At 41.9% G+C, this 22,855-nt stretch overlaps 1 protein-coding gene and 1 non-coding gene across 4 annotated transcripts in view; one reads left to right on the forward strand and one right to left on the reverse strand.

Annotated features, from left to right (window-relative positions):
- BANP (BTG3 associated nuclear protein) overlaps window positions 1-22,855 on the forward strand; it is a 189,313-nt gene that overhangs the window by 17,117 nt on the left and 149,341 nt on the right. For all 3 annotated transcript variants that reach the window (XM_077133259.1, XM_077133258.1, XM_077133260.1), the window contains exons 2-4: window positions 11,191-11,324; window positions 15,477-15,568; window positions 19,845-20,044. In XM_077133259.1, the coding sequence (XP_076989374.1) occupies window positions 11,255-11,324; window positions 15,477-15,568; window positions 19,845-20,044 (362 nt within the window). In that variant the 5' untranslated portion in view covers window positions 11,191-11,254. The remainder of the gene's footprint in view (window positions 1-11,190; window positions 11,325-15,476; window positions 15,569-19,844; window positions 20,045-22,855) is intronic.
- On the reverse strand, window positions 2,272-2,378 carry LOC143660496 (U6 spliceosomal RNA). The gene has a single exon (XR_013164092.1). It is a non-coding gene; the product is annotated as a U6 spliceosomal RNA (small nuclear RNA).

Consider the following 22,855-nt stretch of genomic DNA (forward strand, 5'->3'; position numbering starts at 1 on the left):
ACTGGGAGGACCTGCATAGCTCGGGGCATCTGTGTTTTCCAGATGACCAGCACAGGATGTTATAAATCCTGTCTAGGCAAAAGATCTATTTAAAATGTAAGACAGACTAGTGAATTTTAAGTATAAAGTACAAAAAATTTATCAGTATGGTTTCAGATTCCTTATCACAACTAGCCTCTAAGGAACCACACACACACAAGCCCCCCAAAACCAAAGAAACAAAAACCATACACTTGTAGTGTTTTGGTATAGTGTTAAAGAAGAATGTTCCTAAGTACCTGAATTCAGAGGTTACTGAAAAACTCCTCCTTTCTCCTACTGCATATCCGTGAGAGGCTGAATTTCTCCTCTGTGTTAATCAAAACATCCCAGCAGATTGAAAGCAGGAGCAGAGATGAGAAACCAGTTGTCTCCTATTAAACTTGACATTGAAGAGATTTGTAAAAGATGTTAAATGTTACCATTTTTCTCACTAAGTTTTTGTTGTTGTTTTAGAAAATACAGTTATTTTTCATAGAAAATGTTGTTTATATTAACATGTAATCAGTTGATTTTTCTAATTTTTATATAAATAAATATTCAAACACTCTGTTCTATTTTCAAATGGGTAAATACTGAGAGTTGAATAATTCACATAAACACAAGCTTTTCAGGGCCTCACTCCTTTTTAAGAGGGTAGAGGGGGTCCTGACACCAAAACATCAGAGAACTTCTACCCTAAAATAACCAAGCCTTTTAAGAGGTTTCACTGGGAAGTGAATATTGTGCTAAGGTTTTGATTTTGATCATTCACTCAAATTTTTTATTTTTTTCCCCCCAACAAGTGTTTGAATTTCTTATGATTTTTAAACTTACGTACTTGAGCTCTTGGAAACCTAGTGCTCTGTTAATGTCCAGAAAGCTGTCTGGAGGGTAATGGTTACATCTGGTCTTGCTGCTCTAATCTCGTTCTTTTTTCTACCCTCTGGTACGCCAGATTGAAGGCAGAAGCCGGGCTGATGATGTTTGTTGTGCCAAATCAACTGGGGCCTTTAAGTGGACAGTGGGGTGCTGTGGCACCAGCTTACATCCAGCACTTGTTGTTTATATTTGAAGAGAATTAAAGTGGAAAATAATCTCCTTTAATCAATCACATTAACTGTAAGGGAGAAGAACCTAATGTCTGAAGCTAGTCTCACATCCTTTTCCTAATGTTAAAATGGAAACATGTTAGGGGCTGTCTTAAAGAAGACATGGAGATGCTGAATTTTCTTTAGAGTGAATTAGACCAGTGGAAGTATTTCTTGCTGCTTCCTGATTATCTAGTTTAGCTAGTACCTGATGAGTTATCTAAAGTAGTATCGTCTCTTTCTTCCCCATCTGATTCTTTGCAAGCCACCCTTTCCCCAGCTCCAGATGAATCTAGGGGGAAAAATATAAGCCGAGTCTTTTTCACATCTCAGTTTAATAAAAATCTATTTCTTTGTTTATTTCATACTGGCTTTTTATGTATTTGTTTTATTACAACACTCATATCCAAAAAGGATTCGATTAAATGGAGTGATCTTTGATTTCTTACGGAGATAGAACTTCTCAGCTTTGCACTACTTAGCCACTTCTTCGGATGGGAATGAAAGTGACTACTCTGAATTTTGTGTGTTGTAGACTTGGCATTACAACTCAGGTGGGCCACCAAGTCTGGAGGACAGAGTAGACAATGGAGGACTGAGACCTGAGGAGGGGCCTGGGATCTAAAAAGGCAGGGAGCGTCTCCAGACCTCCCTGCCTGGTCGCTTTTGCTAGGGCCACGCATCTTTCTGCCTGGTTGCAGGTGCCTTGACCTGTAGTTAGGATTGTGTCTCTCTAGTACTTGTAGAGGGAAGTTCCTAACCCTAAGCCTTTTGAGCATTTGGCTCCTATTTTGGTCATCTGTAAGGTGAAGTTGGATGTGTACATGAAGTGCCAGGTGTCTTAGCTGTGACTGTGGACGCATTCCCATGGATTAGTCGCTCTGCATGTGTCTGACGGCTGTGAGCACGCTGGGAGAGCCAACCAGATCTCTGCCTGTCCTGCTTCCGGTGGGGACAGCCTTGTCCAAACCAGATTCAACACTGTGCTTTCGTCAAGGGTTGATGCAACAAGCAGCTCCGTGAAGAATGTGTGCCCTACAATAGTTCATGGGAAAGATCCATCATGTGCTAATGACCATTATAATGGCCCATGCATTGTCTTTCACGCAGTGACAGTCCGGGGAGACTTGATTTATTTATTTTTCTCTCTCTCTCTTTTTAAAAAAATATGGAACGCTTCACGAATTGGCTTGTCATCCTTGTGCAGGGGCCATGCTAATCTTCTCTGTATCGTTCCAATTTTAGTATATGTGCTGCTGAAACGAGCACGTTTTTAGCTTTTTAAATTGTATAATATAACATATATACGAAGCAAAGAAAGAAAAAAACAATATTCAAAGCACTCTTCAACAAGTAGTTACAGGACAGATCAGAGAGTTTGTCGTGGACTGTACCACACAGTCATCTCAGATTTTTCCTTCTAGCTGCTCCAGAACCTTGGAGACTAGAAGGAATATATGTGTGTGTGTGTGTGTGTGTGTGTGTGTGTGTGTGTGTGTGTGTGTGTGTATTTTATCATCACAATAGTTTTTTTTTCTTTTTTTGTGAGAAATAACATATGTACAAAAAAGCAATAAATTTCAAAGCACAGCACAACAATTAGTTGTAGAACAGATTTCAGAGTTTGGTATGGGTTGCAGTTTCACAATTTTAGATTTTTTGCTTCTAGCTGCTCTCAGATACTGGAGACTAAAAGAAATATCAATATAATGATTCAGCAATCATAATCATTTGTTAAACCCTGCCTTCTCTGTATAACTCCACCACCACCTTTGGTTTTTCTTCTAAAATACCCTTGAGGGGTATTTAGGCTATGCCCATTCTAACTTTTTCATGTTGGAAGGGGCTGTCACTAATATGGGGTAGGGAGATGGAATTAGTTGATGTTCTAGAGAGACTGGGCCCTCTAGGTTTCAGGACTTATCTAGTCCAGGGAACCATCTGGGAGTTGTAGGTTTCTGGAAAGTTACCCTAGTGCCTGGAACCTTTGTAGATTTATATATTGTCCCTGGTGTTCTTTAGGATTGGCTGGAATGGTTTTGGTTGGGGTTGGCAAGTTATAATAGGTAGCAAGGTCTAACTGAAGCTTGCCTAAGAGTGACCTCCAGAGTAGCCTCTCTATTTTTAGTCTCTCAGCTAGTGATACCTTATTTGTTATACTTCTTTTCTCCCTTTTGGTCCAGGAAGGCTTTATTTAGTTACTTTTTTCTTGCTACCTTTTTTCATACAATGAGAGCTGGTAATCTATAGCATTTTCTTTTTTAAGTCTCAATTACAGTCTAGCTTTTCTTCTGTTCCTGTTGTAGTGACTTTGTGGTTTTATCGTATTTGTGTCCAAAACAATAGAAAGATAGCAAAATTCAAAGTGTATTTGCAATTGTTGTATTTCAACTGATGAATTGGTGCTAATATCTGTTGGTGACAATGGATGAACAGCTTATTCTGTTTTCACTGTTAACAATCTAATTTGTTGTTTGCAGTAATTTATATTCATCGACTAAATAGATTTGTAATTTAATTATAGTGCAGTCGTCAAAACACAGAGAACTTTGAAGATCTTATTCCATGGTTTTTAGATAGAAATGCTGACATTCGTAATTCTGCGTTGTTGTCCTTTACAGAAAGCTCTTTCATTTAATTCATTGCACACATACTTATTGAGTGCCAGCCTAAGCTAGGCCCTTTGCTAGGCAAGGAACAAAAAATGAAGAGTTCTGTCTTCCTGGAGCTTATCTTCTAGTAGGGGAGAATGATACTAAGCAAAATAAATATTTAAAATAAGTAGCAAGTTAGATAAGTGTCAGGCCACAAAGCAGGCAAAGCGAGGGGAGAGGCTGATGGCACTGGCGGGTTTCCAGTTTTTTGACCTGCCATGCAGGTCGTTGAGAAGGTGATATTTGAGCAAAAACTGGTAACTGGTAAAGGAGTGTGCTAGTAGTTGGGGCAGAGGGTGCTTGGGGTGAGTGTCAGAGCTCCAGCTGGGTGTGTGCCCAGTGGGCTCATGGAAGCCAGTAGACTGGGGTGAGTGCTCGAGCAAGGAGGGGGGCTTAAGAGGGGTGCATAGAGAGGGTGCCCAGGGCCAGCTTCTTGAGGCCTTGCTGGTTGTCACCAGGCATTTTGTCTTTGAGTGAGATTGGAACCCTTTGGAGGGTTTTGGATGAAAGAAGGACATGGTCTGATGTTTCTTTCTTTGAAAGAAAGGAAAGTAGACCTTTGGTGGGCGTGTAACACATCCCTCTAGCTGCTACCGGGAGTATGTATGAGGCAGAGGCAGAGGCAGAGCAGGGAGCCCATGAGGAGGCTACTGCATGCGCCCAGATGCAGGATGTGGTGGCCTCGGACGTGGAGGTGGTGCTGGAGGTGGGAGACAGGTGGAGGCTGAGTGCAGGGAATGCCCATCAGAGACAGTGGCTGAGAGAGAAAAGCCCAGAAAGGGCTGGAATGTCTTTGGCCTGAGCAGCTGGTGGGTGGTTTTTGCCCCAAATTGAACTGGAAAGCCTGTGAGAGGAGCAGGGAGGTTGCAGGTGGGTAGCCGGAGTTCAGTTTGGGTGTATAACAGTTGAGACCGCACACCCTGGGGAGCCGGCTAGTAACTGTTTGTCACGTGGTTCTGGAACTAGGAGAGCTGAGCTGGAAGGCACCTGTGTGGCCTCAGCCCTTGGGGGTGTTTAAAGCCCGGAGACTGGATGACCTCAGCAGGAGCCAGAACAGGCTGGGAAGAGGTCCAAGCCTGGAGCTCAGGTCATTCCATGTAAGAGAGATGATGCAGTGCTGAGAAAGAAGTGGGCGGAGGAGTGGCCCATGGAACAGTCACCAGGAGAGCGTTGTCAGGGAGTGTGGATGTGGGGCAAATGCAGCAGTGCAGAGGGCACCTAAGCTGGGCAGCGCCGGTGGGTGGGAACTTGCTAGGCGGGGCTCGGGAGGAGTGAGGAGAGGAAAGGGAAAGGAGCAAGAGTGGGCAAGCTGGAAGAGCTGTGCTTGAAGGCAGAGAAACAGGGCTGCTGATGGAGGGCAGTAGGGAAACCTGTGGCAATATAGACTGGCAAGGCTGATAGGGTAGCGCTGAAAGGCCAAGAGGAGCAGGGGTTGTGGTGCTGTTGGAGAGTGGACAGGGGACGGTGTGGCTGTGGACAGAAACATGGCCTGGTCTCTGGAAGCCACAGGAGGAAGCAGATGGGAGAACTGATGCTGCAAGAGAAAGCAGGGCCCCCAGCTGAGCACAAGGGAAGAAGAGATGGGACGGGACGAAGGGAGAGGACAAAGTAGAAGCTGCTGGTCCGGAGAAGAAAGCATTCAGAGGCCAGGGAAGGGCTGATGGTGAGCGACCATGGATGTCAAGTGGTTTTTCTCCCTCCAGCTGCATTCAGCTGTGTGGACACAAGTGCCTGGAAGGGTACAAGATGGCTCTCAGGCAGGCAAAAGGAGACTCTCCTTTATTTCTCAAGATCTGAGGTAGTTGGCCTCTTCTACTTAATATTTTGTTTTAGAAAAAGTTTCACAGATAATAACTAACTAATACATGTTTATAGAAACTGAATACAGTTTGGAAAGCTTGTATTGTCTGTACCCCTCCTTCTCCGGTAGATGACTGCTCTTGAGTTCGGTGTGTCTCTTTTCATTTGTACACGCAGACATTTGCCCATATAGCAACACAAAGATGCAATATTTAGGAAGCAGTTGAGATCACATTCTACATGCTGTTCTGCAGGTGGCCGTTTTTATTCCTTTCTGTTAACATTCTATTCTGGAGCGCCTTCTGTTTGGTTTGTTCATGCCACTGGCTTTGCAGTAGTGTCCTCCGCCGTGCCTGAGGAATGCACAGCCAAGTTGTTCCTTTCAGCTCTTGTCTCTTGTTTCTTGTGTGCTCCATGGAAGATGCTTCTCTCCGCAGGCCTGGTGGCTGCTGCCGAGCTGCACTGGGGACATTACTGAATGTTCATCTCAGTCCAGCTGCTTTGTTATATTAAGGCTGGGCTATCCTCAGGACTTCTGAGAAATGGCAAGTTTCATCTGCCAGAATGGCGACTGCCTGCATTGCTCTGTTCTAGTTTTCTTGAGCTTGCAGCCCTCATCTTTTATCTTCAGACCTTCACTGTTAGCAGAATTTTAAATGACTCTGTGCTGGCAGGCAGCAGAATCATTTTGAGTAAACAGCTTGGATGATGTGTGGTGTCTTCACTTGGAAGAGGTTAGGATTCAGGATTTTATGGTGAGCTCAGATGGGTTTTTTAAGCCACTCTTAAGTGTGGCTTTTAGCCATTTAAGCCATTTTAACCACTTTACGCCATTCTAGCTTCTAGAAACCAGGAAAAAACTTGCAGTGGGCATTCAGAAGCAGTTTTCCCTGGCCACTTACCAAGGGCAGGTGTTTAATGTGGAATCTGTGGCCTCGGGGTGACCCAGGAATGGGTGCCAGAGTCTATCAGTTAAATTGAAGTCTGGCTGCATGTGATGGGCTCCAAAGTCATGTTTTGAAGTAGGTGGCTGGTTATGCTGCCATCTCATGAGAAATTTGAGGCACACCATCCAGGGAGAGTGCGGCAGCTCCATGGACATCAGGGACCAGGCTCCTTCCCTCCAGGTGGTGACTCCACCACTCCAACTCGCTCTGACCCAGTCTCATTCCAGCCCTGGAATCCAGTTGAGCTCATGGGCTAGAACTTGGTCACGTGACCTCACTTGCTGCAAGGGAAGCTGAGATGTGAACCTGTACCTGGTGCCGTGTGCCCCCTGTTGCTTAGGGGCTGCTGATTTTGGGGTGGGCAGCCAGTAATTTCTGGCGTTTTTGAAACCTCTGAAACTTTCCAGAATGTTGTCTGTGCTTTTTCTTGGAACAGGGCCCATAGCTTATTTAAAAAAAAAATTAGATTCTTAAAGCAGTCTGTGACCTTTAAAACATTTGAAGTCCACCAATTCAAAGGTTGGTAGGTGGTAGTACTGAATTGAGGAAGACTTCCTTCCTTAAGAAATTTAGTTTATCTGGCTAATAATCTTTGTTTTTGTTCTTAATTGGGAAAAAAAAGATTTATGGGCTATGTAACTGATTTTCAAACTAACCACCAGTTAATTTGCATTTAAAGGACACGTATTTAGCGTGACCACATTGTTTCAAAATACTTGTTAGACAGTCTTTGTATATTTTAACCCAGAGGGGTCTTTGCATATCTAGCATATTTTTAAAGAGCATCTTATGCCTATTGTTTTGCTCCATTTATTTGCAAATAATACTGTATCTGAGGCGTTGTTCCTTAGAAAGAGCTACTTTGTTCCTGGTAACGATTGTAGTAGTATTCCATTGTATAGCTATGCCATAATTTTAAAAATACTCCTCCACCGATGTACATTTAGGATGTATCCATTCTTTTGCTGCTAAAAGCAATGCCTTAGATTTTTTGTACAAAAAAAATCTGCACAAATATGTGAATATATGTGCTTGGTAAATTTTTGATTGTGGAACGGTCAGGTTAAAGGCTGTGGCCATTTAACAGTTTGATTGTCATTGCCGGTTGCTCTTGAAAAAGGCTGTCCAGTTCATACTCGACCTAAAGTGCAAGAGTGCCTGTTGCCTAATATTCTTCCAACAAGGTGTAATCCAAAACTGCTTGATTTTTGCCAACCTGATGGGTGAAAAATGGTATTTTGTTTGAATTTGTGTTTTTAGAAATATGTGTGAGATCAAACGTCTTCGTGTGTTAAAAAGCCTTTAGCTCCTTTTCGTTGAGCTCAGCACCCATTTCCGGTGTTCATCTTGGCAGGTTCGTTGCTCTTCTCTTGATTCCTCTGAAAGAAAGAAAAGAAAAGCAGCCCTTTGTTGTATGTGCAGCAAGTACTTCTTTCTTATTGTGTTGTAACTTTGCCATAAAAATGTTCTTTAAAAAATATAACATAAATACAGAAAGTTGCATTCAACAAACTGTAATTATTCTGTGTGAACGCCATTGTCACGCAGGAGTGCAGCACTTGTCCCCACCCATTGCCCTCTAAGTGCCCCTCCTAAAGAGAGCCCTGCCTGCTCCCCAAGTGGAGCCATCACCCTCACTTCTAGAAGTCACTTACTTGCTTATATTTGTAGGATTACTACCCAGAGTACATTCCTTAACACTGGTTTAATTTTGACTGTCTAAAAAAAATTGTTAAGGTTTTAAACTCTAATTTATAGGCACCCCTTTGATTACTCCCACACCCCCTGCAATTTATTTATTGATCAAAGCAGGTGATAAATTTGTCTGTAGAATTCCCCGCAGTTTGTATGTTTATCATGCTGCTTGCCTCTCTGCGGTGTGGTTTCATGTGTTCCTCTGACTTCTGTGTTCCATGTAAACTGGTAGTAGTTGGATTCGAGAAGCTTAATCAGATTCAAGATTTTTGTTTGCTTGTTTTGGTAGGAATGAGGCTAGTTCATAACTCGTACTGTGTTTTCGTGGCCAAGCAGATAATGTCTGTTTGTCTTTCTGTGATGCTAACGGCCACAGATGCTCAATGACTAGATTTTTAATTTATCAGTGTTTGCAAAATGATGGTGTTATAACTGTCTCATTCAGAGAAACTTCCCATTGTTTACTGTTTGGTTTTCCAGTGGTGCTGTTGGTTTGGAAAGGCAGATTAAATGTTTGATTCTTAGTCCTTATTACCATTAAAAAATTAAACTTCCCTAGCATCCTCCAAAAGTGATTAAAATTTTTTTTTCATTATTATGAATCCATAAATTCAGAAATGGTTCTCTTTTAGTCCATTGTGGTCATCTTTGATAGTGCGAGTTCTTGGCTCTCTGGCCAGCAGGAGCCTCTTTAAGTTGGCTCCTGAGTCCTTGCTGCCACCCTCAAGTCTTTGACTGCTTCCTTACGTGTTGTATGACAAGGTCTCCCAGGTTGATGTTGCACATTCCTTCCTCAAACCTGGAATCAGCCATTTCTCTAAGAAGTCTGGGTCTTTTTTTGTGAGATCTTCAACAGCACAACCCGGTCTCTAGACCCACCTTGCTACTAGGTTGATTGCGGCTGTATGGCTTTTTCAGGGGGCAGAACTCAAGAAATATCTACACACTAACACACATACCCATACGTTTATACTCAGAGTTCAGTGGAGGACTGCAGGCATTGGTTTACCCGCTGTGATCTTACCTCTGTATAGGCTCTTCCCTAGGCTGGACATTCACATTTTGAGGACATCAGGAATAATAGAATTAAAATACACCACAAGTGCCCCCACCCCTCAAAAAAATGTACCACAGGTACTCATTTGTGCACAAAACATTCTCAGAGTGAAATTCCTATACTACCACTCTGTATGATGATTTCTGTAGACTTAAAATTTTGTTTTGTGTATGTTCTTCCTATTTTCTTTCCCGTTTTTAATAGTTTAACTGTGTGTGCGTTGTCAGAACACATAGCCATTACATACTGTATTTCCTCCCTTGTCACTCTTCCTTTACTGAGTTCTGTGTGTCAGTATACGCTGGGTACTCATCATTAACCAGTTGTTAAGTTGATATCTCTCCAAGTGATTTTGGTTACTTGAAGCTTGTTTTTCTAGGAGATTCTTCAAGAAGGGTTTATGGAAATAATATTGTGCAAGCACTACATATTGATAAAAATTTGTTGTCTTTATACTTGAAAGTCATGATTCATGTTTTTCTTACCCTCAGTATCTTCTGTTAGAGTTGTTAATCTCATTTTCTTTCCATTATAAGTTACCTGTTTTTTTGTTTGCTTGTTTGTTCTTTTGCCCAGATGATTGTCTGGATGTCTAAAGGAAATTTTTATTTTCTTTAAAGAATATTTTTCTTAGACTCTGTTTTGGTGTTGGTTGTTCAAGGCTGATTTTCTGAGTTTGTCGTGTACACTTTTAATAAGTAGTTTCAAACATTTTGTTTGTTTTCTTGAATTCTAGTTTTTACTATTCTGTTTCATTGCCTTGGTTTCCTTTTTTAGGGTCTCCTGTTATATATATGTATATACATGTTGGCTCGTCTTTGCCATTTTCCATGCTACTTTTCTTGGGCCTTTTTCATTTTTAAATATTTCCTTATTTTTATGTTGTGTTTTTCTTAAGGCCTTATCTGTTATATTCATTTGTTCTTGAATTTCCTATAGTTTAGTCTTTTTTTTTTAACATGGGCAGGCACCGGGAATCAAACCTGGGTCTCTGGCATGGCAGGTGAGAATTCTACCACTGAGCCACTCTCATATTGCCCTATAGTTTAGTCTTTTAAATGTTTTAATTTGAAATGATTGGTTTCCAAAGTTATTTTCTTTTATTTCTATTCTTTACTGAGTTCTAGCCCCTCATTTCTGAGTTTTCCAAATGCTGATTTAAGTTCTTTCATTTCTTGGATCATTTCTTAATGTGTTTTGCCTTGTTTGAAATATTAGGATATGTTTTTCATCTCTTTGGGAAATGTCTTTTGAGGTCTCTAGGCCTGATTAGAATGTGGCAGGAGCAGGGAGAAGGTAAATGACTGCTCCAGACGCTGCTGGGCTCAGAAACCAGAGCTCAAGTGTGGACCAGCCCCTGCTCCAGACGGGTGCAGTCTGTGGCTGGACAGGCTTCTCTGAGGGCCAGGGCCACGTGGCGGTGCCCCGGTTCGGTGAGCCCAGGGGAGCTCAGCTGCAGGAGCAGAAGCCGAGTAGGAAGGACGGCCTAGGTGGAGGACCGGGTGTGGACTGTGGAGCAGGCCATGCGCTTGGAGCATGGGATTCCGCACTGCCACCGGTGGAGCAGGGAGCTAAGAGGACTAAGAGGGTTGCTGCGGGGAGGAGGGAAGCACCAAGACTGTGTGCTCAGGTGGCATGTTTAAGCCCATTTTGGGGCGCTGACTTTGGAAGTGGTGGGCGGAGTGGATTAGGGAGAGGGGCTCTCAGGTAGGGCTGATCTGGTGGTTAAGGAAGGAGGCCTTGCGTATTGCTTTGAGCTGTTTCTTCATTCTCAGAGCACCAGCCTTTTGGTGGTGTGGGGCAAGTCAGATCCTCCATGGAGACCTGCAGCCAGCTGTCTGACGTCCTCTCTCCTGCATGTGCTTGGCAGTTTTTCTCATTTCTGTGTCAGGCTTGTTAACTTTCTTATTGTTATTTGTCTTTTGCAGGTGACTGAGGCCCAGTCAAGCCGACTTTACTGCTGCTGGGCTACTCACCGCTTGACCGTTCTGGATGATGTCGGAGCAGGACCTGGCGGACGTGGTTCAGATTGCAGTGGAGGATTTGAGTCCGGACCACCCAGGTACAAAGCTTTGGGGCAGTAGGTGGAATACTGTTCTCTTCCTTTGGTCCCAAATCAAAAGTGGTTCCAATAGTTTTCTTTCCTTTCGATCAAGACAAAGCAAAAGTAAGGCGTGCTCTGTATTGGAAATTCAAATCCTAGTGTATCGGTACCCTCCCATTCTCCCGCCCCTGAGTCCTTTCCCCAGAGGGAGCCACCGCTGACAGTGGACATGTGGCCCCCAGCGCTCTCCCTGTGGATGCTGCTGCCCCTTGCACCGTCTCTGTGTCTCTCTCCTGCCCCCCACTGTGGGCGCATGTGACAGTGCTGAACCACACCTTTATTCCTTAATCTTCCTTACAAGTTCCCTTTTTTAAACTCCATATTGTAATATGTCCTGAAAGCCTTTCCACATTGGTATAAATGAATCTACTTCATTTTTTTTAATGACCACAGAGTGTTCCACTGGTAGGTGTGCCCTTGCCTACACCAGCCTGCAAGTGGCCACTCGCAAGCTTGCGCCTTTCTTTTCTGTCCGAGCCGGCAGTAAGTAGTACAGATATCTTGGTGAGGTGTTTTTGTAGGGTAAGTTCCCAGGAGTAGAATTTCTGTGTACATTTACAATTTTGTTAAGATACTGACAAATTTCCCAGAAACATTTTATTAATTTATTCTTCCACCAACTGTGTGTGAGAACAACTTTTTTCCCTATACCTTTGCTAACTCTGATAGTTCTTCTTAATGAAATAAAGGCCCAAACCTACTTTGAAACCTTAACTAAATATTTGTTTTAAGGAGACCCTGTAGAAACGAAACACTAAATTTCAGGAACTCTGTCTATGAAAATCCTTGTCCACACTTATTATTTTAGAAAAAGTCATATGTTTCTTCCATTTTTTTAACCTCGAGGTATTATGTGTTTCATATTTTTGTTAAGTTTAAAAGTGACAAGTGCACGGCTAAGTTACTGAACATTTTGGTTGCTTTCATGTTTTTTCTGAAACATTAGAATTAAAGCACTTAACTTTTTTTCCCCTATAGAAAAGAGAATTTTCAGAAAGCTCATGATGAAGTGTGCTGTCTGTTTTGTATAGTCTAGTTGGTATGTTAATTGAAAAAACTTCACGAGGAAGTTAGTTGTGATGTGGAAAGAGAAAGGAATATAAATAATTTTGGAATTAAATGAGCAGTCACAAAGAGAAATGAAAGCAGTGTTTTGGCAATGCAATTCTTTAGTCAGGTTTTTCTCTTATGTTGCTTCTGATTTCTTACTAGGAAACACTGTCATGGCAATAATTTTTAATAGATCTGTTAATGTTTGGTAGGCTAAGGACAGCTTCATGAGAAATCACACACTGCAGTGTTACAAGAGAAAAATCTTCCCATTGCATATATTTTAAGCGTTTTTAGAGCTATGAAAATTCTGATAGCTTATGTCTCAAATTCTTTCTCTGTAAATTACAAAAAGACTTAGAGAAATCATTTCTAATCTTGATATTGTGCCATCACTATTTTCTGAGTAACTGAAACTGCAGTTTGTTGAATGTTTAATAAAAACCTAATGTGTGAGAGAATCTTTGAGGCTCAGAGACAAAAAGGTGTAATCTTTTGTGTAATCTTTGACCTTAAAGAATTTATATGCCACAGCAAATGCCACGGTGCTCTGCACACATTAGAGCCAGGCTGGGTTTAAGATCAAGATTATTTTTCCTCATTTCCAAACTATGAACTTTGCAACTTTTTAAGTAAAATCAAGCAAGTAGATTAAATAAAGAATTTTCCATAATGCTAGTGATATATTTACACGTGTCCTTTTAGTTTTTCTTATTTCCATTAAAATGCACACTTTTCAGATGTTATATTGACTTGACCTGTTCGAACCTATGAAAGTTTGCAGTTGCCATCAGGCGTTTTATTCTAGTTGGTTATGATTGCTTTAAAATTAACCACAGTTCTTCTGTCTAATTCTAAAAGCAACATAGGCAAAATTATAAAAAGCAATGCACGCAAAATTTAGCAGAATACAAAGAAGATAAATGTCGCTTGCAGTCCCAGTATCCAAAGAAACTACTGTTGAACTGGGTGTGTGCATTCTGTCTTTATACCATGGCCCATTACCCTTTGAGCTGTCTGCTTTGCCACTCTTTGCTTACGCCGCTGAGGAACTTTAAGTTGTCAAGGAGCATGGACTCTTATTTTCTAGTAAGAGGAAATTAGCTGTATGATTCAGTACAAATCACTTAATCCCTTTGGACTCTTCAGCGAACTGAAAGGGTTAGAATAAGGCATGCTAGGGGTGCCCTCTGTTCCCCGGGCTTGGCACCACCATGTTTCCCATGGGAGCCGGTAGGTTTTGACGAGGCCCTGAGAACCTGTCTTTTGACTAACCACAGGCACTTGGAGGCATGAATTTTTTGCCATCCCTGCTTTGACTTCACATCTTTCCTTTTATTTGATTAAATGAGAATTCATTTGGCAAACATTTATGCAGAGATGATTAAGGTATTCACTGCCACTAGGTATTCACAACGTATGATGCCAAGGCCCTTTGGGAAGCAGTGGGCTTGTTAGTTTTGGCCCTTGGCTGGTTTCTGTAAAGAAGCTTTTTGGATAATTTACTGCCCTTGCCTGGGACTTTGGTAAGGGTTCATGTTAGATTGATATGACTATTTAGAGTCTTAAAAATCTTGGAGATGGGAGATGAATCATCTAGTATGTACAGGCTTGAAAAGAGATTGATACTGTTTTTTTAAAAATCGAGCTCTTATCTGAAATCTCTGTATATAATAATTTTGGGGTGGAGTTGCTCTAACAGAGGTGGGGGCACATGGGGAGATCTGGCCCTGGGCTTTCTCCCTTGCTTGCCCGGCCGTCTCTTAACAGATGAAGAATCTGAATGCCAGAAAGATAGAAAGACGTGCTCCGCCCAGACTTGTGCAGGGTGCTGGGCAGGTGGGGTGAGCCCTGGGGTAAGGCTGGTCGGCGTGGCGGGCTCAGGGATGGCTTCATGAAGACAGACTAAGTGCAGTTACTGGGGGGATTGGTGGCCTTGGGGGAAGCTTAATGGGCAAGAGTGGGGACAGGATCAATTGACACAGTCTCAGTGCATCCCGTTGGTGCACTTGGAAGGGAGGACTGATAATATTTCAGGGGTGGGCGGTTGACAAACATTCAGATTTTTCATTTCTCTACTCACAGTGCTGTAGTAGAAAGCCGTATGTATGTGTACATTCACACAAGCGTACACACGTGTGCATTTTTTCATGTACTCATTTCTATAAAATAGATTTACAGACTGGTACTACTTGTCAAGAGGAGTGGGTGAGAGCTGTTGGCCTGGACGATAGCCACACGGTCTTGCTGAGTGAGGAGAGAAGACACAGCGGTGCCCGTCCCTGTGTGAGCATGGCGGGAGGTGGAGAGAGAGGCCAAGACAAAGACACCAGGCGCTAAACTCTGTAGCAGAATGGAAATAGGTCCATGGCATAATGTTAAATTAAAAGTGTTTTCTGAAATTTAATCTGTACTTGTAAATATGTAAATGTTTAGAAATTGGCACTGCCCAGGGAAAAGGACCAGATACTGTGAGGGCAGAGACAGGACTGGGGCGATTTTGACCTTTGATTCTGTGGTTATTTTTCAGACCTTTTGTAGCCAAGCCTGGAGGATAGTAAGGAGGGGGACCTTGCTGTGGCGGGCCTGGGACTTGGGCTGAGTCGCCCACTCTTAAGGGAACGGACAGAAGTTGCTGATGGGTGGGGGCTCCGTGTTTCAGCTGCGTGGCTTAGCATGCTAAGTTTAAGACTGTTTTGATTCTCGACATGTAAGAAAATGTAATAATCAGAGAGTGGTCTTGCTTTTGAAATGATATTAGCCATCAGATGAGACTTCCTAAGTTGAGAAGAAATCATTATTACTTGATTGGATTTTATTACATTGAAATCCAAACAAGTTATTAGCTTAATGAAACAGTGAACAGGGGATTTTGGGTGTTAGGAGTGATTCATTGGCAGTTTTTTCCTGGGATTAAGAAGAAATCCTATTTTTTGCCCAGCTGAGAATTTTAAGTTTAAACTGTAAAAAGGTAACATGAAATAAGTTGCACCATTTAAAGATTAAACCCCAACGTGAGAAGACTTTACTGTCTTAACCGGAAAACTGTTGATTTTTCAGTTGTACTGGAGAATCATGTGGTGACAGATGAAGAGGAACCTGCTTTGAAACGTCAGAGACTAGAAATCAATTGTCAGGATCCCTGTATAAAGGTAAAAAGCTTGTTTTGTTATTTGTAATGCATTGCACTATTTATTCTCCTGGAAAAGTGTGAGGAATAGACATTGTGTAGATTGAGATTGCTGCCAGATGAGCAGATCTGCAGAGACCTGTAGACTGTGGATGGAAGGAAAGTGAAAATCAGTTTGGCTATTTTCCACAGGAATAAAGCCCTTCTGTAACTAACATCTAAGTAACCTACTTTTTAAAGTTTACTAGATGGGGTTCTTGGAAACCACTGACTCAGTCAATCAATTATTTTTTAAATCTTGAATTTACTTGTTTGTTTCTGGTGTTTGCAGTGTCATAGAGATAAGTATCAGCAAATATGAGGACGTTAAGAAAGCAATGAAAATGAAAATCAAATCATGTAATCACTTTGTTTATTCAGGGCACCCATTTAGACATTTTCTGTTCATTCTGTTAACAAAGTTTAGTGGAAGCTCAAACTTGTGGGATGATTTAAAAATACATTCACAGTAAGTTTCTGTTTTAGACCAACATGAAAGAAGTCTGCATTATTGTATTTTAAAATAAAGTACAATTATAATTTTGCCACAAAAGATACATGTATTGTACACCCTTTAAATAATGCGGGAATGTAGAAATATAAACATGGAGGTGGTCCCTCCTCGCTTCCAGCTCGGCAGTTAACAACGTGGAGGATGGCCTGCAGTTTTCACACTGTGAGCAGGTATAGTCTTGTGTGCTGTTGGAAAAAACTCGCTTTCTAAATTGTCAAGAATTCTTTAAAGAATAGATTTGAGTGGTTTATGGCTAACATCACTTGTGTACAAAAGACTTAATTAAAATACTCTTCCCTATAGCTTTCTTGGTTATGTTACTAATTTGTCTGGAAATTGTTATATTAGTATGTAACAGTAATTTTCACCCAAACCCCAGGCAGAGTGATTTATAAATCAAAATTAAAATGATATGGTCTTAATATGTCGCTGGTAACAGAGACCATCAGGAGATAGAAATAGGGTAAGATAATGGGTAATTGGAGCTGAAGGGATACAGACTGTGCAACAGGACTGGATACAAAAACTCAGAAATGGACAGTACAATAATACCTAATTGTAAAGTAATCATGTTAAAACACTGAATGAAGCTGCATGTGAGAATGATAGAGGGAGGAGGGCTGGGGACATAAATGAAATCAGAAAGAAAGATAGATGTTAAAGATTGAGATGGTATAATCTAGGAATGCCTAGAGTGTATAATAATAGTGAAATGTACAATGTACAAATTTTAAAAATGTTTTGGCATGAGAAAGAACAAAGGAATGTCATTACTGCAGGATGCTGAAAATAAATGATAATTAATACTTTAAAATGTCACCTTATGTGTGAGACTAAAGCAAAAAATGTTTATTTGTTACAAAATTTATATTTTGACTCGAGCATTTCCTAATATAACTCATGTAGATAGTTTGATTGAATGTCATAAGTACTTGGAATCTCAGGTAGCACATGAGATTTTGTTGGTTTGTCCAGAGTGATGCCCCGATGAATCCCAGAGTGATTTGATCAGTGACTGGAAAAGTATTTGCAAGCCCCCTTCGGGGAATGGTGAGAGTGGGGAGAAATTCAACTTCCCCAAGTTGAATTCTTGATATTCTCACAAGCAGTGTGGACAACCAAAGCTATAGGCTGAGCCCCCAGTCTTGGGGTTTGTTCACATGAAACTTAACCCCACAAAGGATAGGTCAAGTCTACTTAAAATTTAGGCCTAAGACTCACCCCCAGGAGAGCCTCTTTTGTTGCTCAGATGTGGCCTCTCTCTCCAGCCAATATGATGAGCAGTCTCACCACCCTCCCCCTCTCTGCGTGGGATATGACTCCAAGGGGTGTGGACCTTCCTGGCAATGTGGGACAGAGACCCTGGAATGAGCTGAGACTCAGCATCAAAGGACTGAGAAAAACCCTAGAATGAGCTGAGAATTAACATCAAGGGATTGAGAGAACCTTCTCGACCAAAGGGGGAAGAGTGAAATGAGACTAAGTGTCAATGGCTGAGAGATTCCAAAAAGAGTTGAGAGGTTATCCTGGAGGTTATTCTTATGCATTAAGTAGATATCACCTTGTTGTTCAAGATGTAGCGGAGAGGCTGGAGGGAACTGCCTGAAAATGTAGAGCTGTGTTCCAGTAGCCATGTTTCTTGATGATGATTGAACAATGATATAGCTTTCACAATGAGACTCTGTGAATGTGAAAACCTTGTGTCTGATGCTCCTTTTAGCTACAGTATCAACAGAAGAGTAGAACATATGGAATAAAAATAAATAATAGGGGGAACAAATGTTAAAATAAATTCAGTTTTGAAATAGTGGTAAATGAAAGCTAGGGGTAAGGGGTATGGTATGTATAGTCTTTTTTTTCTCTATTATCATTTTATTTCTTTTCCTGTTTTTTTATTTCTTTTTCTAAATCGATGCAAATGTACTAAGAAATGATGAATATGCAACATGTGATGATATTAAGAATTACTGATTGTATATGTAGAATGGAATGACATTTAAGTGTTTTGTTTGTTAATTTTTTTAATTAATAAAAAAAGTTAAAAAAAATATGGTCTTACTATGTTTAAAGAATTTAGGAACCAAATGTTTTAAAAGATAGTAAAGTTATCACGGGTTTTACTCAAGAATTCAACCATTGATTATTGCTTTTCAAGAAGAATTATATTAGGTTGAACCTTGTGAAATTGCCTTTTCTGTAGGTCAAAGATGATTGAATGTCCACACTTGCATAAGGTTTGGTCTCATACCTATTGCTTGTTCTCCTCTCTTTTATACACTACTTTGTCATTTCATTGTTTGCACCATTTCAATGGAGAGTAGTCAGCAAATGAGACAGAATTCAGATTTGTTTCTTTGGCTTTTTTGTTTATATATTATCTGTCTTGTGAAGAGTCTTGCCAGGGACAGGTGATCTTCTGCGACCAAAGTGGGTTGTTTGGATCGTGCTTGTATTCACTGGCCTCATGGCTGTTCGTTATTGCCATGGTGTCAAGAAAGGAGACAGTGCATTCATGGACGATGCAGAGAATAAGAAGAGCCATCTTCCTCTCCGGGGTCTCGATGTCAGCCCTGTCATCTGATGTGTGCTATCGCTGTAATGTTGATGTTCTGCAGATCCCGTTCCCATAGAAAGAGTGAGCAGAACCCTAACTCGTGCTGTGGGTCAGCAACAGTTAGATGCAAAAGCCCTTTCAGTGAAAACGTAGGCCCTTTTTTATCTCACCCATTTGTCCGAGATCCGTGATCCGCTCTGCGTAACTCATAGGGGCCTCATCTGCTTTCCCTATTCGTCCTTCTTGGTGATGTGCCCACTTTTGGGATTCTGCTTTTTAATTCAAGGGCAGAGAAGGAGAGGAAAAGGATGAAACAAATTCTTTTTCAGTTTCAGATATTGAATCTCAAGACAGGTCTGAGGCTTAGGACCAAATTGAACTATTGGATCCTTTCTGAACTTGCTACTAACTAGCACTCTGAGGCCCCCTGTCAACTAGTTTAGGGCGTTTGTGTTGCATAGTGGAATTATTGCCTAATGTTTCCATTAATGTATCCCTGTATCCCGGTTAACTTGTAGCAGAAATAGGAAGTGTGCTGTTAAGAGCTTACCTGTCCATTTCGTATGTTTTGATGAGTTTCTGGGGTTTGGAATAATGTGTCACTGCTTATTATGGTTAATTTCCTTTAGTAATTGAGATGGCTGATCAATAAGAATGAAGCATAAAAACTACTTTTTTTTTTTTTTACCTAGACCACTAGGTGGCAAACTCCCTGTTCAGAAAAATCCAAGGGAACCTCATGACCAAGTTTCAAAACCAGATGATACATATGATCTAATCACCTTTTCAAGGCGGTCGGTGGAAAGTGCACACACACAGCCAGTAGTTTTCATGCTGCTTTGATGTTAGGTGTTATTTGTTTTCATAGTTCAAAAGATTTGGCTAGTTTTGTTGTATAAATGTACTGATTAATAATAATAACATAGTAAAGGTTACATACTTTTTTTTATTATCTAGACTTCAGCATAATTAAGAATTACAACTACACATATAAGTGAAACCATGATTACTTGATCAAATTTTAAATAAAATGAATGTGTTTACTCAATGTGACTGGCTTGTAACTAAATAGCTAGTTAAATTTTGGAATAATACAGTTGAAATTAGAAAATAGCTGTTAGGTGTTCCTTGGACTTGTTTCACTGAACTTGAAGGTGCCCTTTGTAAAGGTTTTCTTTCTTTTCCTTCCAGTCATTCCTGTACTCCATCAACCAGACGATATGCTTGCGGCTGGACAGCATCGAGGCCAAGCTGCAGGCCCTGGAGGCTGCGTGTAAGTCGCTAGAGGAGAAGCTGGACCTGGTGACCAACAAGCAGCACAGCCCCATCCAGGTGCCCATGGTGGCCGGCTCCCCGCTGGGCGCGACGCAGACCTGCAACAAAGTGCGGTGGTGAGGACGGCTGGGGCCTGCTCTGCAGAAGCTTTCCCCTCCTGCTCCAGGCGTGGGGGCTACTTAATTCTCTGTAGACTAATTCATGAGCGTGTCTGCCGTAATAGTTCCAAGGTGCTGATTTAGTTAGACTGAAACCAAACACAGGCATGGTGAAGGAAAGACTTGAGTTCACTCTCACATTTTCCTTTTTGGCGTAGACCGGACTGATGATCTTCTCTTTGGAACTAACGCCTCCAGATCTTTGAAGACGCACATTTGCTCCTTTTGTTTTTTCCTATTCTGTCAGGCTAGTCTTAAGATATTTATTTTTAAAGGTAGTTTTTCAAAATTTCACTTCAGTATATCAAACTTTTCACTCTAGTGTACAGTTTTCTCTTTAATTTAGAGTCTAATCTTAGAGAGGGGCCAGTCCTTCATGTGTCATTGGACTCTTTTGCCTTCTAAGAAACTTGCTGAATAGATTAATGAAAGCAGGAAGCTATGGTCCACGGCACCGTGCCGGGTGCTACAGCCCCTGGGCCTGGCGGAGCTCTGGCTCTGGGCGGTCCTGTGGCTTTGCCCTTCCTTCCTCAGGCCTACAAAGATGCTGTCTTTATGGCATAATCCATCTTTGGACTTAGTGGGAGCTGTGAGCATGTTTGCTGCGTGCTTGTCTGTTGCGGTTCTGCACTGTGACTCCTGTTTCCTCTCCTGCATTGCATGTCTGTGCGGGCCCGGGGTGGTGGCCAGTGGGGCAGGGGGCCCTGGGGTTGGAGCTGCAGGAGGCCTGGAGGGGCTGCAGCCAGCCTTGCTGGTGGGCATCGGGTGCTGCATGAGCACTGCCGAGAGCGTGCAGGGGAGTGGAGGGATCCCCTACTGGCCGGGATGCCAGGGTCCTGCCCCAGTTCCAGAATGGCCACCCATCCTGCAACCGTCCTCGTTTGTCGGGACAGCTTTGGATTACACTTGGTGTCTTGCCAAAATCAGTATTCTCTTCTTTAACTTTTAAAAGCATGCTGGTTTGTTTGACTTCCACCCAGTGATGGTAGAGTATGGGTATCTCTCTTCTCAGAGGGGAAGTGGGCTTCTGTGATAATGTTTCTTTGGAATAGGAGCCTTTTATAGGGTGTTGATATGCTCTAATGACAGGTCACCAATGTGGTTTTTCCTTAAAAATGCTTGCCTACCATATTCCGTGTGCCACACTCTCTAGGCTCCAGCACAGAGACGTGCAACACTGTCGGACTCAATGCCTTCTTTCTGTGTAGTCCTTCAATGTCCCTTATCCTGAATCACAGTATTCAGAAAATTTAACTTATAATATAAAATGTACATGTACTGTTCTAACTGCATTTAAAGGAGAAGTAAAAGGAAAGCAGTGTAATAAATGACCTGCCTTTCCAAGTGTAAATGGTCAGACCAGCTGACCTTAGAAAGCATAGAGACGGCGTCAGATGGCCGCACCACTTACTGGGTCCTGTGCAGTGGGTGGGGACTCAGACCCCACGAGTGTTTTCTGCTTGGTGATGGGACGTTACAAATTGGTAGGCCATTCTTGGTGAAGTTTCAAATGAAGGAAAGTATAATTTTTTTCTAGATTTACTTGATAGTTGAATTCATAGTGGCCTCCTGGGCACTGGCATTGAGAACCATCACCCTAGGAGATGGCAGAGCCGTGGGCGACCTGCTGCCCTGCTGTGAGAAGCTTGGGTGCCCTATGGGTAGACCTCCCTGGCCATTTGGCACTTCTTGTCTTCTGTTTGGATGTGGTGATCTTCATGATTTGGAGAAAGTATTGATAGCATCTTCAAATTCAGATTCTACCCTCTGTGTTTTATGATCATTGGCCGGGTCAGGTGAGTGTTCTCACCTCTATTTATCCTGCCAGTGACAGCGATTTCCCAGGGGATGCACAGCACGCTTCCAGTTTGGATCCTGACAACTGTTCATTTTTGGGGTTCCACCTGGGTAGTGAGCATGGCACAACTGGAGAAGCCCAGGCCTCTGGGACCAGTTTCCCTGGTGTGAAGCTGCTCTGGGGGCACCTTGAGCACATCATGTAGTCAGGTTCCAGTTTCCTGGTCTTTAAGCAGAAAAGTTCCTTACTTGGAGTTCTGACAACACCCCTCGTTAACACAATTGTCATAAGAGGTGTCAGTACCACTCATGCTCAGTTCTTATGTCTGACTTGTGTGCCTGATTCGTTTGATTTTTAGGTTGTTGAACACTTGAGCTGCCCACCTGGATGCAGGCGTTTCCAGGGTGCAGGGAGCTACCAACTGCATGGCTGACTGTAGCGCCGGTGGTAGCAGCTGGGGGAAGCTGCCATGAGCAACCTCCAGACATGCTGTCATACTTCCTATGGCCAGCTGGGGAGGTTTGCCTCTTAGAACCCTTCATGGTTGACCTGGGAATATTAACAGGTGGTGAAGTAGAAGCAATGTTTTCTAATTCAACTCCAACCTAAAACCTAATTAATTCAAATTAATTATGTTTCCTGATTTTAAGTTGTATTGGTGAGATAAAATCAACCCACTCTTGAATACTACTTATGATTATTTATTGGCATGAGATTTATTGGTATTGCTACTAAAACCATTAGTTATAAAATTAATAGAAGGAAAAATCATTTCTCCAGCTTCTCCAAGGCAGAGGTTTTTTTTTTTTAATTGATAAAACAATATGCAAACACAAGCATCCTTAACATGCAAACATTCCTTACACAGTGCCCAGGCTCACGATCTCACCACCGAGTTCTACACTCATCGTCACGATCATTGTTTAGAACAGTTTCCCAGGCAGTGTTTTAAATGTATTTGAATGATTTTT

The sequence above is a fragment of the Tamandua tetradactyla genome, chromosome 16, assembly GCF_023851605.1.
Source record: "Tamandua tetradactyla isolate mTamTet1 chromosome 16, mTamTet1.pri, whole genome shotgun sequence".
Classification (NCBI taxonomy): Eukaryota; Metazoa; Chordata; class Mammalia; order Pilosa; family Myrmecophagidae; genus Tamandua; species Tamandua tetradactyla.